General features: G+C 32.0%; 1 protein-coding gene, 1 long non-coding RNA gene and 4 other non-coding genes across 6 annotated transcripts; 1 reads left to right on the top strand and 5 right to left on the bottom strand.

The window, feature by feature from the left end:
• Positions 1-5,784: 5,784 nt before the first annotated feature.
• Positions 5,785-7,240, bottom strand: LOC115708985 (uncharacterized). Its single transcript, XR_004010136.2, has 2 exons — positions 6,873-7,240; positions 5,785-6,084 (listed from the first exon to the last, which is right to left on the bottom strand). It is a non-coding gene; the product is annotated as an uncharacterized LOC115708985 (long non-coding RNA).
• Positions 5,990-6,073, bottom strand: LOC115711831 (small nucleolar RNA U30). Its single transcript, XR_004010701.1, has one exon. It is a non-coding gene; the product is annotated as a small nucleolar RNA U30 (small nucleolar RNA).
• On the bottom strand, positions 6,141-6,222 carry LOC115711829 (small nucleolar RNA snoR77Y). Its single transcript, XR_004010699.1, has one exon. It is a non-coding gene; the product is annotated as a small nucleolar RNA snoR77Y (small nucleolar RNA).
• LOC115711834 (small nucleolar RNA snoR2/U65) lies at positions 6,251-6,401 on the bottom strand. The gene has a single exon (XR_004010702.2). It is a non-coding gene; the product is annotated as a small nucleolar RNA snoR2/U65 (small nucleolar RNA).
• Positions 6,444-6,686, bottom strand: LOC115711824 (small nucleolar RNA Z112). The gene has a single exon (XR_004010694.2). It is a non-coding gene; the product is annotated as a small nucleolar RNA Z112 (small nucleolar RNA).
• Positions 7,241-13,141: 5,901 nt separating the features above from the next.
• LOC115710180 (histone deacetylase 6) lies at positions 13,142-16,905 on the top strand. The gene is made up of 6 exons (XM_030638523.2): positions 13,142-13,756; positions 14,220-14,660; positions 14,744-14,886; positions 15,486-15,576; positions 15,670-15,815; positions 16,373-16,905. Exons 1-6 carry the CDS (start codon positions 13,217-13,219, stop codon positions 16,401-16,403), a joined length of 1,392 nt encoding a protein of 463 aa, XP_030494383.1. The 5' UTR covers positions 13,142-13,216; the 3' UTR covers positions 16,404-16,905.
• Positions 16,906-20,000: the final 3,095 nt, after the last annotated feature.

The raw sequence follows: 20,000 nt of genomic DNA on the forward strand, positions 1-20,000 counted from the left end.
TTGCCGGCGTCATAAAAGTCGTCAAAATTGGTATTGTCGCCAGCGAAATCACTAGAAAAATTACCAAGAAAGCGGTTTTTTCATCAAGAAACCGGTTTCTTCACCAAAAAAGTGGTTTCTTCATCAAGGAACTAATTTTGTTACACAACAATAATAAAGATTATGAGAACAAAACAAAAATGATATTTACTGAAAATAATTGAAACTAGTTTCATCAATCAACCAAATAGAGAAAAAAAATACCAAGAAACTGGTTTCTTCATCAAGAAATTGGTTTCTTGATGATGAAGAAAAAAAAACTAGTTTCTTGGTGGTTTTTTTGGGTAATTTTTCCGACGACAATGCCAATTCCGACAAATTCTCAGAGTTTACTGTCGGTACTGAAAAAGTCATTGGAGTAGCTGTCAGTGTATTAGTCGTCAGAGTTGCTACCAACGCCAGAAAAGTCGTCAGAATTATCATTGTCGTCAGAGAAATCACTGGAAAAATCATCAAAAAACCGGTTTCTTGAAGAAGAAATTGGTTTCTTGGTGATTTCTCAATAATTTATCCAGCGACAATGCCAATTCCGAAGAATTTTCTGGCGCCGACAGCAACTCCGACGACTTTTTCGACACTGACCGCTACTCCAACGACTTTTCCGACACCGATCGCTACTCCAACGACTTTTTCGGCACCAACCGCTACTCCGGCGACTTTTCCGACACTAATAGCAAACTCCGGTGACTTTTCCGGCATCAATGACAAATAAAACTTCTTAAACAAATAAAAACATTAAATATGGGATTTTAAAACCTAATTACATATATATGGCATATCAAATACCATAAAAAGACCTAAAAACAAAAAAATACCATATAAATTGGTCAAACTTAAATGTGCCATATTTATCATAAGAACTTTTAAAATCCCATAGTAAGTGTAATTTCCTCTTGAATCAAAGCATTATCGATAGCTAAAGCTACAGCCATTAAATAAGGGAAATTTACAAAAATATTGGAATTTGGGTTAACTTTTACAAAAATACTGTCACACGAAAAAGTTTTCAAAAATACTGTATTTTTTTAAAAACACCAGCAAAACACTAAGCAGAACAACTCAAAGCAACAGTAGAACAACAAGAAAACACTGTGTTCCAGTGAAAACTTAACACAGTATACTGCAGTATAAAACTTATAAAAAATTACAATAAAAAAGTAAAAAATACCGCCTGACAGTATTTTTGTAAAAAAATAGCAAAAGTTAGTATATCATGTAAATTTCCCTTAAATAATTATTTTCATATAAATTTTAATTTAAATTTAAATAAAACATTAATTTTATTTATTTATTTATTATTTTATCATTTAATAAAATTAGTTAAATATACTTTCTTATAAATAAATTTAAAATTAAATTAAATTTCATATACTTAAAATATATAATTCAATTATATTAATTTTTGTTCTTATTGTTTAAACTAGTAAACATCCCGCGCTTCGCGGCGGATATATAAAATATTTTAAATTATATATAAAAAATAAATCGTGTATTTTAATTAATAATAATTACTTAGTAAAATTATATTAAAATTTTAATTTTACTATTAAAAAATTTGTGACATAAATACTTAAAATATTAAACTTGTTTCTAATAAATACCGAAATTCAAAAAATAGTAGCATAAATCTTCATTTATGGTTTAATTTTTATTCTGATGTGTGTGTTAAGTTCTAGGTTCGAATTTTATTGCGTGTGTTTTTAATGTTTGAGTTTAGTGTTTTACTGGGGTTCGAATGTTTGAGTTTGTGTTTATGAGATCTATTTTTTTTTTATTTATTTTTATAGATTTTGAGAACTTTAAATTTGATGTTGTTTCTATTGATTATTGAAATTGAGAGTTTGAATTTTTATACGGGAATTAAAGTTTGTCTTTTCGTTTTATTGATTGAAAAATATTAGTAGAAAGTTTATGCAATGAGAATTTTGACTATATGAAATTAGAATTAAAAAATAGCATTTGAATCGAGAATCAAAGTTTATTGTTAATCTGTAAAGATAATATGGTTGGAAGAAGATGGAAAAATTGATTTTCATTTCATTTAATATGTGTATAATGTCTTTTTTTTTTTAATAATATGAATTTATTTTAATTAATTTTTAATTTTTAAAATATTTTTTCTAAAAAAATTATTACTTTGACCAATACTATATTTACATGTGGCGATTTATTGATCAACTAACAGAACAATAAATTAAGTATTAAGTTTAGAAATTTGAGATTATGAATAGGAACTAAAGTAATGGCATTAACTTTATGTGATTGGAATATAAAAATAATGCATTATGAAAAAATTTGATTCATAATCTTACACTTATTTATACGATAAATAATGCATTATGATTGGAATATAAAAATATTTAATTAGATATTTCAAATACCTAATTTTTTTTTAATAATTTACAATTATTATAAACAGATATTTGATTTTTGTAGTCATTATAATAATTATTTAAAATATAAATTAGATATTTTAAATATCCAATTTTTTTTTATAAATTTAAATATTTGGTACAAATAGAAATTAATGTAGAATAAAATTGAGAAAAAAAAATTGAACAAATAGACTTTATTTTTTCAATAGCATGTAATTTTATAAAAATACAAATAAAAAATTGAGACTAATGAATAAATTATGAATAATTTAAAAGTTATCGAGTGTAGTTGTGTACATCAAAAAAATATATTATAAAATATAAAAAGAAAAAAAATACTAATAGAAAATCAAGATTTTTGATGTTGTTCATTAATGTTATTGTTAATGCTGAAGTAGTCTAAAGAGAGAGTTAGCCTCAACTCCCTATACTCACATTACAAAAATACAAATCAATACAAAAATTAATATGCATAAAAACAATCAATTGTGAATATTAATGTGTAAATAAAACACAAAATTATTACTAATAAAAGTAACTTCGTGGAAAACAATTTTCGTATACACAGAAAACTCGAAAAAGAAAAGAAAATAATTGATAGCAAGAAAATAGGATGACAAAAAATAATTGGATATGTTGTTATTAGAACATAATTAAGTGATTCATATGACCATTGTGAGAAAAGGGATGATGTATATTTGTATATGAATATTTGAGTTATGGTTAGCTTTCTAACAAGGTTTATCGTAGCTACACCCACTCCGATAGAATTTTTTTATATATCTCGCTAATTTGAGTTGTTATTTGCAATTTCACGATTTCAATCACCATTTTTGACTCGAACTTAGGTGCACTGTCCATAAACCAATTAAGCATTGATTCAAGCCACAAATTATCAAAATCAAATATTTGTGCAATTAAAGATGTGGTTATTACGAAGAGATACTATTTTAAATGTATCGGTTTCGACTACATGTTTACCGTCAATTAAACCTTAAGTTTTATCATCTACAACTATTTTGATTGCATTCGTATTCCCCCGTCTCCAAATCTGTAAATGTTGGAGAAGATTATTGTTGTTGTGCGAATTCATGGGTATGATATTTGTATGTGCACTTGTTTATTTAAGATTGGTTCTTTATTCTTTTCATTTGAAATTTTTTCTCACTGATCATTCTATTATTTTTTGCGTTTATTCAGAACATGCAAGTTGCTCTTGCATTTTAGGTCCCTGATGGCTAGCGTCAAGAAAAGCAAGCTATCCTTTTGACTGCTTTTCATGTGTGCATTTTAATATTGGAATCTGTTAAGACTATGTTTCTTAATTTTGTATCATTTTTCTATGTATATATGCAATATTGCTTAAACAAACTCTGACTTTACAGTTGCTTATGGGTGGACCGTGGAGGTAGTTCGTTCTCTGCAAGGCCAAATTGGGAATGTATATAAGATTGTGTAATTTTTCTTAGTCTTCCAGCTTCTTTCTTTTGTTATATAATTTATCATATTTGGTTTTATAGTTTAAATGTTATTCCAGATAATATAATATGGCCATAATATCTCTTTCTTTGATTTCTTTATAAAGTGCACTATTTACCATTCTTTTTTTCTCTTTTGAATAAGTTTAGTATTCATTAAAATTGTGTCTTTTCTCCTTTGAACAGATCTTCATATCTTAAATAAATACGATTCAGTCCTTTTCTGTGTCCAACTACATCTTCTGTAACTCCAGTCTATTTAGCATTTACACAATCGAAATTGTGAGGTTCACATTTTAAATTGTGTGGGTGAATGTAGCTTGTTATTTGTTGATTTATTAGTAGAATCATGTAGGATCTACTTATCTTTTCTATATATAAAATTTTAGGCTCTTACTTTCTTCTCTCTTCCTTTATTTTATTTTTTTTATATAATAATAGAGTAGCCATGATTCATTGAGTGGATGTCCATGTTATAATTTATATTTCAATTCCAAGTGAAATAATAGCTCTGTCATAAAAATTAGCTAAAAAAATTAGTCATTTTCCTCTTGTCAATTTGCAAGGATGGATGGTGCAATGGGCTTCAACATTATGCTGCCTTATGTTCTTTTAATTTTTGAGCTAATGCATTTAAAATTTATTTCACATAATTACAATTTTATTCATATAAATTAATAATTACTTAAATATTTTATTTTTAAAACTATAACCAATATTTTTTTTAGAATAAATACCATCATTATTTTACAAAAGTTTTCAATTGGACATTTATTTAGTTAAATGATAAATTGGGACTTGGATTTTTTCAAAATGGTACAAAATAGTACCATGAATTAATTTTTTTTTGTCAAAATAAAAGTTAATAATAACTCGATCTAGAGTTGTTACGACAAAAACGAATAAAATATATAATAAAAATAATTTATTAAATTACTTACATAAAATTAAATATATGATTAAGTATATACGTGCCTCATACGTAGTTTTTTTCTAGTATATATACGAAGTTTATGTGATTTGAAATTTAGGTTCAAATATTTTTGTTTTTTTAATTTATATATTAATAAAATAAATGGTGTAGTTTATAGATATGAATATTTTTAAAAAAAATATATATAAAAAAGAAAGAATTAAGGATAGAATAGAAAATAGTTTTATAATAATTTTAGATGTATTTAAAATAATGTAATGAGTAAAAATTATTTTAGATTTTGTATTTCACAGTTTATTTTATTAAATAATAAAATAGATGTATATTTTAAAATAATAAAAATAAAATTAGCTTAATTTTTGTAATTTTTTTTTTAATAAAACCAATTTAAAATTCAATATTATTTTGATAAAATCTATTTTGTCATTTAACATAAATCTAATAGTAAATTTTACAAAAAAATAAAAAAAATTATCATGTGTACATGTCTTACATAATATAATATTTTACCACCAAAATTTTAATTTTTATAATTAAGTGTTAAAAAATATAAAATTCATATAATTTTACTACCAATATCCTTTCATTAATTATACTTATAACAAATTTATTAATTATTTTATCATTAATAAAATTAGTTAAATGTAATCTTTTATAAATAAATTTAGAATTAAATTAAATTTTATATGTTTAAAATATAATTAAATTAAACTTATTTTTGTTCTTATTGTTTCAATTATTATAAATAAATTTAGAATTAAATTAAATTTTATATGTTTAAAATACTGCAATCTTCTTTATTTTTATTGAAATACTAAAACAAAATATACGAATTAAATGGCTACTAACTCATTTTTTCTAATTGTATGTGTAACACGAGAAATTATCCCAATTGCATTGCATAATATTATTATAGTTAATTATCAATACTAAAAACAAATTTAACATTTTCTGAATAAAATAAAATATGATAATTTGGATACTAATTAATGGTGCTTAAAATGCCCAAACAATTCAAATCATGAACGTCGAATGACCTCTCATCTTTTGCCTACAATTACTTTATAAATAAGTTGGAAAGAAAAACAGACAAGCCAATTAATCAGAAACACATTTCTTGAAAAGGTTCTTATTTTGAGCTCAAACATGTAAGGAGAGAAGGATCTCAGATACAAATGAATGGATGAGATTAATTATCCTCATGTTAAATCAGATTAACGAGATTATGATATCTCATCATCATCGAACCTTTCTTCCCCTAATATCTCAAACCAAAGAGAAAGATTTAACTTAATAATCAATTTTAAGTACTAAAAGAAGCCTCAGAAAGCCAGTAAATTCACATCAAAGAATTTCAGTCGGTAATTCCAACTTGTAAACTAATCCTCATTGGCCTCGTGAAACTGATAACATAATAAAATAGAAAATGTAATCGCACAAAACGGCTCAATAGACCAATCAAAAATAAGGTCTACAGATTCCTATCAAAATGCGAAACAGAGAATTATTATTGGACCAATCATAGCATCGCCGGTCAAAGCTCTTAGAGAGCTACCGTAGACGTGGCATCGATCCGTACAAAATCAAATGCAGCAGAGTTCATTATAAGAACGGTGAAACCCTCAGAGACCCGTTTAAAATCACACACACAGAGTGAGCACCGTAATCAAATACTCTATCCCAACCAAACAACAAAGACCCCGGAAAACGACATCGTTTCCACAGAGGAAAATAGTCGAAAGGGCTTTGTGAATGGTGAAATTGGGAGTAGAGCAATGGCTACGATTGTGAACACTCTGCTGTTTAAAGTGTCATACGGCACTTCCTATCAATTTTAGGGGAGTGCTTCTTCATTGGGATATTTCCTATTTCTGTAAAAAATATAAATAAAACCCTAACCCTAAAAACATATATAAAATTAAAACTCTAACAAAAGGGGCTAAGCCAAAATTAATAGTTAGCAAACGCAAAGTGGTGTTGTTAAAGATATTGAATAAAATGTACCAAAGAAGTTGGGGGACCAGAGAATCAAGGAAAGATGTTAACCTGGGCAGCAAAGAAACCCCCAACCCTTCGAAAAATCAATATTTGCCAATAGAACAAAGCTTGCAAGAAATCGATCAACAGATCTCAAGCCCTTGCAGCCGAAAGGAGAGGCATTGTCACAGCGCTTAATCAAAACGAAATCATATACGACCACTACAGTAGTTTACACAAACAAATGGGATGAAAAAGAAACTAAGAGGAAAAAGAGAAGCAGCCTCAGCTGCTCTGTTATTCAAAAAGAGTGAAACTTCGGGTATATATATACGCAAGCTTAAGCCCTAACTCAGCCACCCAAGATAAAGAAAAGAAACCCTAGGTTATTTTGGACACCTAATCATACAAATCTAAAACAACTAGAAAATTAATAAAATTAGTGGTAAATACCATTTTGGACTTGTGTTTTGCAAAAGTTATTAATTGGACCATCTGTTTTGTTAAATGACAAAATGAAACATGTATTTTCTAAAATTATACAAATAGAATCCTGAACTGATTTTTTATCAAAATAAAACTTAATAATAATCTAATCTAGAGATGTTATGACAAAATTGGTTACATTTTTTGTATCTGTTTGTGTTAGAAATCGTATATTAAAAAGTGAAATTATTAAAAATTGACCTCAATGTCCTATTTTTACTATTTTAAAAAATATAGGGTGTATTTTATTATTTAACAACATAGATGGTTCAATTGGTAACTTTTACAAAATACAAGACCCAAAATGATATTTACCCTAAAATTAAAGAAGTTTAACATACTAGTAATTTGGGCATAAATAGATAAGTTTAGCTCCGATTACAAACCTCAAGTTGTCATAGAAAGTATTAAGAAGTATGTGTGTGGGAGTCATAGGATCAAAGTAACTCATATAAATATAAAAATAAAAGACCCTTCTAAAACCTATAAAAAAAGAATTGATTATAGATAAATATCTAATTAAATTTTTTAACAGTAAAAATGCATTTCGCTACGATTGTGAAATTTATGTAAGTACTTGGCCGTTAAGTGTCAGGTTAGTGTACGCATTGTTATACCTAAAATTCGGCTATCAACTAGAAGCTGTCACATGTATTTCAGGAGGAATATGAATCAACTCAATGATTATAGTATTAAATTGCATTATTAAATGCAACTTAAATAACTCATTTCAATAAATTACGGTTTGTAGAAATATTCAAACTCCCTGCTGTTGGAAGTTAGTTTACCAAGATCTAGATATACTTATGTTCATTGATTATAATTTTATAATCTAACACCCTAAATATGAATATTCTAATATGATAAAATAAACATATAAGAGATTAAGAAATCTTTACATTGATGGCAGCAGAATAATAATGACTCCTTTCATTTAAATCTCAAGCCCTTGATTTCTTTCTGTAGCTAAGCATTACCAAGATCTGAACCTGGATCTACTCTCCTTCAATTTGGTTGGATTATTCACATTCTTCCACACTATGATTGAGTAGTTGACTTGATATGAGTGGGCATGGTACTCTATCACTAAATGAACAAAATCAATGAAGAAGAAGAAGAGGGGATTCGAAATTACTATAGAAGGAGACTCTCAATTTTTAGTTGTCTGACAAAGAATGAAAACTAGGTTATTTTAGATGGATGAGAATGAGAGTTATCTTATTCCTTTTATAGTAGTTCAATTAGAGTTTAGTTTAGAATTAAATGGAATTAAAAAAGATAAAATAATGGCTTTATTGGACTTAAGTGGTATTCCATGTCATGGACCTCACTAGTTACAATTTTATCATTTATTTAACTCGTCTTTCTTTTCACAAATGCCATATTTTAATTCTAACTATATAATAATTATATAATAATTATAATTAATTATCAAATAAAATGTTCATTTAACTTATCTATTAATTAGACCTTACAAAGTCTCCCAATTAACAAATAAATCCTAAAACCTATTTTCTTCACAATTAAGCTCTTGCTTAGGTAAATTCATAATTAAGACATAATCTATTTAGAATTATAATTGATTAATTAAAACTAATTAACTGAGTCTACAAGCAGTATTATCTCAACTAGTGTGGGGATCATGAGTCTATATAATCAAGCTTCCAATAAGTAGTTCTAGAATTTACCAAGTAAATTTTTTAACTTATTAATTCCTCCTGACTCCACTATATATTTGGAATTGCACTCTTAATTATATAAAACGCTCTATATGTTCCAAGATATAGATACACTATTAATTATCCATTCTTATTATCCAAATAGTCAAAGATTCTCTATGATCTACATCGAGTAGGGACAAATACCGTTCTACCCTTCAATATATTTTATCCTTAAAACACTTAGCTACCTATAAATAATATTTCAGTAAACTAATATAATTACTGAAATGAGATCTCAATCATTTATCTCTATTAAGCCAAGCTTGAAGGAAATTATCTTTTCACTTCTATGCATTTATAAAAGCTATAGATTTCATATTTATGATTAACGTTCCCACTCAATTATACTTCATGTTCTTAAGATGTAAGTATTGGGCCGATCCATTGGTCAACTTTAACGAACAACTCTAAGAACATAAATAACACAGTTGAGATCGAACCTAAGCATCTCAGTATTAAGATCTATTAACCCAAGATCAACTAACTGATATTGACTTAAATATGTAAGTTTATGATATCTTATCCAATGTCAATATCAGTTTGGTCCGATGTATACTCCATACATCCGATACTAGCATACTTTGCCAATACCCTGGAAAGAACGTAACACTTATCCAAGGTGTAAGTAAATTTTATCGCTGATTATTATATCAGGGTAAATCCAGTGTACTGACAAATCATGGGACATAAACTTTGAAACATATAATCATGATTATATTTCACTGTGTTGACAACACTATAATCATGAATAACTATATGTTTTGGATTTAATAGAATTTATACATTAAACATATAATCATGAAATAAATCATGTGAACCATGCAACATAAAATAATTTATGGTCTTTTACTAATTAGTAAATCTAATTATATTGAAATGAGTTTTATTTAGGGCATAAAATCTTAACAAACTCCCACTTGCAATAATATAAAACTAAAAGTGCATTTCAATTAATCTCAACACCTTGATGTCTAGATCAAGTGTAGTACGTAATATTATCTCTGTAGTAGGATCTGACAGGCTGTATTCAATACAACCTTTCTCCACCATTACATCTCTTTAGTCACAACATCCTTGATATTGTGTAAGTCCTTTCTATATGATTACTCCTCTTAGGATACTGAATTCTTTACTATTTGGCAATTATATCTGTGTTAGTTAGGAAATAATACTAGTAGTTAATTTATTACTAGAATAATGCTAAAAACTGTATAGAACTTTTCATAGGCTGAATAATTATCTAATAGCCTTCTTGGCCACTTTAACATTCAGTCTCACTGGTAGAGTTAGAGATTCTAAATTGGTCTTTAAACTTCTCCAAAAAAAATCATTGTTCCACCCCCAGAGTAATCACCATCTCATAATTAGACTTTCTAGCATTAACGCAAGTCTATAAATTTGATTTGGTGTAGTCTAAGAGTATTAAAATACCATCATTATCATTTAACATATAGTTGTTTTTTTTAATCTTAAGATTTAGTTCATTATCTTACAATGTTCCTTTTCTGGATTGAACTGATACCTACTCATAACTCTCACTAGGGGTGTGCAGAAAGTCATCCAATCGACCGATCCAATCCCAACCGATCCAATAGAATCGGATATCCAATCATAATTGGATCGGATCGGATGCAAATTTTAAAAATCCAATTGGATCGGATCGGATATTGGATGAGATATCCGATCCAATGGATAACCGATCCAATCCAATCCAATATCATCCAATGTCCATCCAATCATATTTAATATTTATAATTTTATACATTTAATTATTTTATTTAATATTTTATATATTATTTTATTATCTATGTTAGATTATTAGGTTTTAAATTATGTTTTTTCATATATATATATTTTGTTTAATGAAATTAGCCTAAATAGTGGTTTTAAATGGATTGGATTCATCCATGGGATCTATTGGATGGATCTAATCCAATCTAATAAAAAACCAGTTAAAGCATCCAATGGATGGAACCGATCCAATCCAATACATCCCATTGGATCGGATCGGATCGGATGACTCAATTCGATTGGATTGGATCGGATGGAAAAATCCAATATCCAATAAATAATTGGATTGGATCGGATGGGTCCAAATCCATTGGATGTGATCCAATGAACACTCCTAACTCTCACTCAACAGCAGGTATCTGGTCTAATGCATACCAGAGCATACATGAGACCTCTCACTATTGATTCTTAAGGAATTCCTTTCATGACTTTTATCTTTTCTAGAATAGTTAAAATTGTTCCTTAGATATATAAAATCTATATGTAGGAGCCAAAAAGTTTCCTTTAGAATTAGCCATTAGAAAAATGCTTCAGCATCTCACTAAAGTAAGTTGCTTGCACTAGAGTAAGTAAATTACTAGGTATACCACAAGATACAGGTTTAGATAATCTCAAACCTACTACACTAGGATCGAGAAGTTTTGTTAAGTCCATTAAATAGACTTATTATAAAAAAAATTCTTCTTATCCTTGTAACAGAAAACTTTTGGTTATTCCATACGAATGGTTTTAACCATAGTTCTCTTGGCTTTGCTTCTTAGTTCTTTATTCTGACTATCAACTACTTGTTTAAACTAACAATAGATTTTTATCACATGTGTCTCCCAAGTCATAACAGGGTGAGTTCCTTGAAACCATCCCACTACAATAAGGTATCGTGACTCTCTGTCTAGGAACATTGATGGTATTGTCCTCATCGGTTGTATTAAGACAACAAAGGCAGTGGAATCATCTTATGTAGAATAAGATGATAGAACACTTTAAAATAAAAAATATCTCATCTACTTTGCTACTTTGTTCTCATATTTAGTCATATTCTTAGAAAAGTAGTTTTTGTTGAAACAAATACTTTCTTATCTTGATGATCATAGGATGGTCTACCCCTAATCACTTTAGAATAGCTATCAAACTTGCAAACCTTAGTTAACAGTTCTAGCTTTTCTTAAGTTCATGATCAGGACATCCCTGAATCCAGTAATGGTATACACTAAGTACACAACCATTCTATCATTCTAAAATTTTTCCTATTACTAGGGTATTTCCCTGAAGGACTCGGACAGCTACTAGTAACTAATCATAGACCTTTCATTTTCATTTTCATCAATATGCAATCCAAAATTCTGGGAAAGTAAGTTTGGATATACTTCGAAGTTCAACTTAATGATCTTTGAACTGCATAACCAAATATTTCTCCACCCCATCAGCTCGCAAGATCTTTAACCACCTACCTTAATTATTGTTACCATTTGCCAGAAATTCATGAAACTTCTCAAACATTTCAATTTTTTTTTTGCATAAGGTTAATATCTAGAGTGATTGTTTTAAGAATTTCGCGATAACTCATATCCACCTTTGAATGTACATCTATTTTTGTAGTAGTGTCTTATAGGTTTGTTGCTCTTAAGGACCTTACAACCACTATCTTTATCAGATTTGTGAATATTGGGTCTCCCATGAGCCTTGTGTTCATAAGTCTCGATACAGATTTCACTTAGAAATCTTTTTTGTACTATTTTCCACACACTCTTGAGAATATAACTTTAGTGTATCAGATTCAATTAATAAAAACAAAGTAGACGTAACTCTATTACTATCGCGACATGGTAGTGAACTACTATAAATCCCTCATATCCTTTTTATTTATCGCGATTTTATTTAGCTAAATTAATTCATCGCAGTACTCTTATTTTTTACGATCTTCTTAACTTACATCAATCAACACTTGGTTTTTAAGAAAATAATATAAATTGGTATGTTTGCAATTATTTTATAAAAAAGAGGAAATTAGACTCTATACCTTTTTTATATTGTCTTCTTTCAATTTTACCCTCTTTTTTAAAAACTGTCATTTTTACCTCTTTTTTTAAACACTTTACCGATTTTACCCTTGCTACCTCAATATACTCTCCATGTGACTCCCTTATATCAGGGTATTTTGGGTACAATACATATAAAAAGAGGTATGTTTCAATTAAATAAAAAATTAGAGTTAATTTTAGTTAATTGATAAATAAAAGAGGTATTTCTCAATATACCCCTATAAAAAATGTGTATTATGATATGGGCCTAAAGCAGTTTTGGGCCAGTATTCTTCGTTTTAAACACATTTCTTGATTTTTTTTTTAAAGAATTACAGACTTCTTGCTTTTTCAGTTGAGAGAGAGAGAGAGAGAGACCTGGGTTCGATCGAGAGCTATGGCGGATATTCATGGAGGCGCGTCACTGCCGTCGGGTCCAGACGCGAAGAAGAGGCGCGTCAGTTACTTCTACGAGCCAACTATCGGAGACTACTACTACGGTCAAGGACATCCGATGAAGCCTCACAGAATCCGTATGGCTCACAACCTCATCGTTCACTACGGCCTCCATCGACGCATGGAGATCAACCGCCCTTTCCCGGCGGACCCCGCTGACATTCGTCTTTTCCACTCCGACGACTACGTCGATTTTCTTGCTTCCGTCTCTCCGGAGACACTGGGCGAGCACACCTTCTCTCGCCATCTGAAGCGCTTTAATGTCGGAGAGGACTGCCCTGTCTTTGACGGACTTTTCGGATTCTGTCAAGCTTCCGCTGGCGGCTCCATTGGAGCTGCTGTCAAGCTCAACCGTGGCGATGCTGATATTGCTCTCAACTGGGCTGGTGGTTTGCACCACGCTAAGAAGTCTGAGGCTTCTGGTTTCTGTTACGTCAATGATATTGTGCTCGGTATTCTTGAGTTGCTCAAGGTTCACAGGGTAATGCTTTTTCTTTTTAATATACTTTTAATGTTATTTTTAATGTTGTTCCCCTGCTTTCATTTGTATACAATTAACCTTTAGATTTTTTTTGGGAGCAATTACGGTCGTAGAGTAGACTGATTTTTCTATTTAGTAGCATTGTTTGAACTATGTCTCTACATTCTCTGGGTTTTGTTTCTAGGATTATTTTGATGCTTCATTGACTGATGTTGTTGGTTGTTTTGATTATTATTGGTTTAAAATTGAATAGGGTATTTTGTTAAAAATAAATTAGGATTGCTTTGCTGTCTTTGTTTTCTTATTGAATTAGGATTGTTTTTCTGCAAGTTAAGGATCATATTTTACTTTACATTTTAGCTTTAGTTTTTATGGGATTAAAGCCATTTCGTTTCAACTCATTTTCTTTTAATATTTGTTCATGAACAATAATTTATGTGACACCATTGTTGTCTTCGAACAGCGTGTACTTTATGTGGACATTGATGTGCACCATGGAGATGGTGTTGAGGAAGCATTTTACACCACTGACAGAGTGATGACTGTGTCTTTTCATAAGTTTGGGGATTTCTTCCCTGGGACTGGTCACATTAGAGACACTGGAGTGGGCATTGGAAAGAACTATGCACTGAATGTTCCTCTTAATGATGGAATGGATGATGAGAATTTTCGTGGTCTTTTTCGGCCTATCATTCAAAAAGTCATGGAGGTTTACCAGCCCCATGCCGTGGTTCTGCAATGCGGAGCAGATTCTTTATCTGGTGATCGATTGGGGTGCTTCAACTTGTCTGTCAAAGGCCATGCTGATTGCCTCAGATTTCTGAGGTCTTTTAATGTCCCTCTGATGGTCTTGGGTGGTGGAGGATACACAATACGGAATGTTGCTCGTTGCTGGTGCTATGAGGTTTACCTCTTATCTCTATGTTTTTGCTACCATCTGTTACTTTTGTTCGATTCCTGACGAAGTTGATTTATTATTTCTTGCAGACAGCAGTTGCAGTTGGAGTGGAACCAGATAATAAGTTGCCTTATAACGAGTACTATGAGTACTTTGGCCCAGACTACACGCTTCATGTTGAACCGTGCAACATGGAGAATCTAAACACTCTCAAAGATATGGAGAAGATAAGGTAATAAAAGTTATAACCTTCACTTGTTTAGTAACTTAATATTATTTTATAAAAGAGCTTTAGGGGTAAACAAAAGTTTGGAATAACAAATGTCTAAGGGTGCATCATTGTGACTGTGAAGCAAGAACGTTAAGTTTTGCAGGTTTCCTAATGACATATCATTTTTTTTTGTTTGTGCGGTGACTTAACCATTTCTCTGGATATAAAGTGTATACTTTAATAAAGCCAAACAATGTCTTTAAGCAAAGAGGGTATTTGGATCTTGTGATCTTGGATTAAAGCTGTGAATTCTCTTCTTTTTTTTTTTTTATTATAGTACTTTGAACTTAGTTGTTGTCAGATGGTTTCCATCTCATTGATTGTGTAGCATACTTCCTCTATTCCCAACATCACCAATAAGTTTTATTTCCCTCTTTTATAATGTTCAAAGATTAGATTTTCCAATACCATTACTTTTACATTCATGATTCCTTTTTGGTGTTGGAGTAGACTCACCAGTTTGTCTCCTTTCCAATAATGTTTACACATATTTAGGTAGAAACCAGTTCAATATCTTTTTCCTGTTAGTTACTGCTATTATAATATAATTTTCTTTTCAGGAATACTTTGCTGGAACAGCTTTCTAGATTACCACATGCCCCTAGTGTACCTTTTCAGACAACACCACCTACCACAGAAGTTCCAGAGGAAGTGAGTATTTAGTAATATCAGTCCATCATTCCCTAAGATGGTACCTCTTTTATATGTTTATAGTGACCTTAAATTTGAGATTTGTTGGTGTAGGTGGAAGAAGATATTGATCATAGACCAAAACACCGAATTTGGAATGGTGAAAAATATGATTCTGATCCTGATGAAGATGATGAGGAGAAGCCTCCTCGGAATAGAAGCTTCAGTAATGTTACTCCTGTGGTTAAAAATGAGATGAGGTGAGGTTTCAATGTTTCATTAACTTTGTACATCCGAAGAAAATGTTATTCTTTTTCCTATAAATTATCACTTGGAAGGTTTGCATGTTTCTCCCTTTGGTGAGGCTTTTGAAAATTGACAGTGAGAGGCTTTCCAGACAACCTTTTAAGATAAGATAATTCTTATGCATGTATTTGATGACACGGGCTAGATTTTGTATATCGTTCTGTTGACAATATGAGATTTCACAATTTCACTGTGGTGGGATATGTCATCCTTTGGCCATTAAGTAGCGTATAAACAATCTCTTCTTCGAACCACCTACTTCCCTTCTTCATACCTAGTTATGTTTAATGTTGAAACCTTCCTTTCTCCATCTTGGAATTAGATTTAATGTTATAGTCCATGCCTTGTAAGTTGTTTCTCGCCTTTTCTCGTTGGCATGGTTAGCTTGTATTATGCATTCTTCTTGTTATTTTAGTCTTTACTTGTCTATGGAGTTGAATATTACCAAGTTGCATCTCAACTGTTCCTCATCTCTTACGTAAAGCTTACCTTTTTGCTAATGTCGTTGCAGGGATGTTAAAGATGAAGAAATGGAAGAATAGAAATCCACAGATAATGAAATTCACTGTCTTCGATTTCCTCGTCCCCAAAATATTGTAGGGTTAGGCGGGGACTCTAGTTTCAGAAAAAACAAAAAACAAAGAGTCACTGTCTTCGATTGACACAATCACTTGGGAAATTTCAATAACCTTTGTCAAGATAATAGCTATACAAAACTTTTGTCAATCACTTGGTTGGAAGTTGCATGAAGCTACTGATGCCATTGTCTGTAAAGCCCGTTTGTCACAAAAATGACCTCAAAAAAGAATGCTTCTTTTACTAAACAGGTGCCAATACTTGTAGTAAGCAGAGACAAATATCATAGAATCTTTATGATACATAGGGCTAATTTTTCTTGTGCATTTGTGTATGGTTTAGCTGTCTGATCTTGTTGGTACCTATGAACACTTTTTTCCTTGGAACATTCTCTCTTACTGAAGAGGCTTGACAAGTTGGTATTCTGGAAAGAGAAAAAAATTGAATGGGAGTTTTGTTTTAACTTGAGTGTACAGTTTACGGTATGCTCTTTGTTTCTGTTCAGTTTATGCTCGTTGGTCTAGACTCTTGTATGTTATGTAAAGGGAGCACACAAATGAAGTTTTTTGCTTTCCCAAATTTCACAGTGAGAATTTAGAAAAACAAAAAAAGAAGAATTAATTCACTTTTACATGTTTTGCTAATTTATTTTTGTGAACTTGTTATTTTCAGTTGCACTCACCCGTAATAGATTATCATTGATTCATAATATGATTTCGTGGTCTATTAAAATTAGATGTGTAATTGAAAGGATTGAGTAAATTATTGAAAAAGTTACATAAATTATTAAAAATTTGAAAAAAATTACAAAAATATCTCAAACACAGAAAAAAATTTAATTTAATTTTTTACTTTTTTATTTACAAAAATGTATTTTTATAAAAATAATAATTTTTTTAAATTTATTTATAGTTGTATTATAGTTGTGGTTATGTTGTTTTTTTTATTGTAATATAGTTGATTATAGTTGTGAGGTTGATTTATCGTTCTTTTTTTTAATTTTTTGTTAAATAAACTGTATTTTTTATAATTTTAAAACTTTACAAGTATATTTTTATAATTAAAAGTTTAGGCCATAAAATTGTAAATAAAACATTTTTAAAACCTCTCCTAAATTTGTACAACTTTTTTTTTTTTTTTTTGATGAAGGAATCTTTTATTGAAGAGGGAAAAACCTCAGAAAACAAAGTTCAAAGTGGCAACAAAGGGTGCCACTTCCCTATCCGACAAAGCTCTAAAACAACTGAAATTGGCAGCCCAAGCAGCAAGGTCATGAGCTGCAACATTCAACCTGCGTGGGATCCAAACCAGGCCAGAAATAGGGGCTGTCGACATGGCCTGCAAAGACCGATCAAAGCAGCACCTAACTGTCCAATCCGTGCATCTCTTGGCCTTCAAACCAGCAACAGCAACTTGACAGTCCGAGAGCACCAAGGAGTTCGCCCAGTTGCGTCGATCACTCAAAGCATACGCCTCACGGATGGCTACCAGTTCAGCCTCCAAGGCCGAACCGACATCATGTCTCGAGGTCTCAGCCTCCACCACCTGGCCCGTCAAATCAAACACAATCAAAGCCACACTCCCCAATCGGCCTCGAACCGCAGCATCCACAAAAATATTAAAGTTACTCCACGGATACTGCCTAGTGTCGAGTCCCAAAGCCATGTCCGCAACAGTAGGGGAATGTGGCTACAACTCCTCCACAGTCTCCAACGCTGCAAGGGAGTTAGCATCCGCAAGGATGGCCTGCTGAAGCTTAAGGATTGGCCACTTAATTCCATCATGGAAAACCATATTTCTATACTTCCAAAGATGAAAACACACCATTATAGCATACAGGGTAAACCTCGACCTCTCTCCTGCATTAGCCAAAGGCAAATTTGAAGGAGTTAAGAGCCAGCGCACCATCGCCTTATTATCCTGAAAAACCAAGGCCTCAGAGCAAATTCCCCACGGGCCAGAACGCCAAATTTGCTTAGCAACATCACATCTGAAGAACAAGTGTATGGGAGAGTCCTCCTCCGCAAGACAAAGGGTGCAAGTGGAGATGTTACCAAAAATCTGGTGCAGTCTACTCCCAAAGGGAAGGATGTCACGGGCAATTTTCCACAAGAAACACTTGGCTCTTTCATAGACTTTAATCCTCCAAATAAGCTTCCACAGCTCATCCTCCAAACCACATCTCCCCCTAATGATAGCTTGGTAGGCTACTTTAACCGAGAAGGAACCATCCTTGGAAGCTTTCCAAATCAATTCATTAGGAGAGCTAGAAGAAAGGTTGGGGATAGACCCCATCATGGTACTCAGGCTCGGGCGAAACATTCTACCCATCTCCTCCATCGACCAAGATGAATCCGATAAGAGAAGAGAGTTAACCGTAACACCACGTTCCTGGATCCTTGGATTGAAGGAAGCTACATACTCCTCCCAAGAGAGCCACGGTACCCAAGGGGAATGCCAAATATCCACATTACGACCACTACCGACAAGAAAGCAAGCCTCATTACGAATGAGGTCCCTGGAGGCCATGATTCCTCTAGCACCAAAGGACATAGTACTTCGGGTAGGGGCAGACCAGAAGGATTGATTGTGCTTAAAGTATTTGGCACGAAACAGGGAGCACCAAGGCGACTCAGACCCCGAAGCAAGCCTCCACCCGAGTTTAGCAATTAAGGCCAAGTTAAAATCTTCGAATTTCTTCAGATTTAAACCTCCCCGCTCCTTTGGCAGGCATATAGAATCCCAGCTAGCTAGAGCAAGAAAATGAGACTTATCTGTCTCCCCCGTCCACCAAAAGGACCGACACATCTTATCCAGGGCATGACTAATGGTCTTCGGGATTAAGAAGGTGGACATAGTGTAGACCGGAGTGCTTGAGGCCACAGATTGCAGCAGAGTCAACCGACCCGCCTGAGAAAGAAGCTTAGATTTCCACCCTTCGATTCTCCTAGCCAGTTTCTCAGTTAGAAAGTTAAACTCTTTTACCCTGCTACCCGAGAGAAGGATGGGGTTGCCAAGGAACCTGTCATCTCCACACATGTCCCGAAAACCTAAAGCTTCCTTAAGCTCTGACTTGAGGCCAGGATCAACATTAGCAGAAAAGGTAAGAGCCGACTTGTGAACATTAATACACTGTCCCAATGCCAAGCAGAAGCGATCTAAACACTCTTGAGTCGCCAAGACTTTCTCAAGGGAGGCTTCACAAAAAATGAAGGTGTCGTCCGCATACATGAGATGAGAGATGGAAGGGCTCAGCCGGGAGACCCTAAAACCGCCCATCAATCCATCATTTTCAGCTTTAATCAGCATCCGAGACAGGATCTCATTGCACATAATAAACAGATATGGCGAGAGGGGATCACCTTGTCTAAGCCATCTCTCAGGCCGAAATTGCTTCAGAGGGCCCCCATTGAGAAGAACCGAGAAGGACACCGAAGACACACATTTAGCCACTAATCGCCTAAATTGAGGGCAAAACCCGAAAGCCTCCATGGTATGATCAAGGAAATTCCATTCAATACGGTCGTACGCTTTTGACATATCAAGCTTTATCCCAACATAGC

This window comes from Cannabis sativa, chromosome 3, assembly GCF_029168945.1.
Source record: "Cannabis sativa cultivar Pink pepper isolate KNU-18-1 chromosome 3, ASM2916894v1, whole genome shotgun sequence".
Lineage (NCBI taxonomy): Eukaryota > Viridiplantae > Streptophyta > Magnoliopsida > Rosales > Cannabaceae > Cannabis > Cannabis sativa.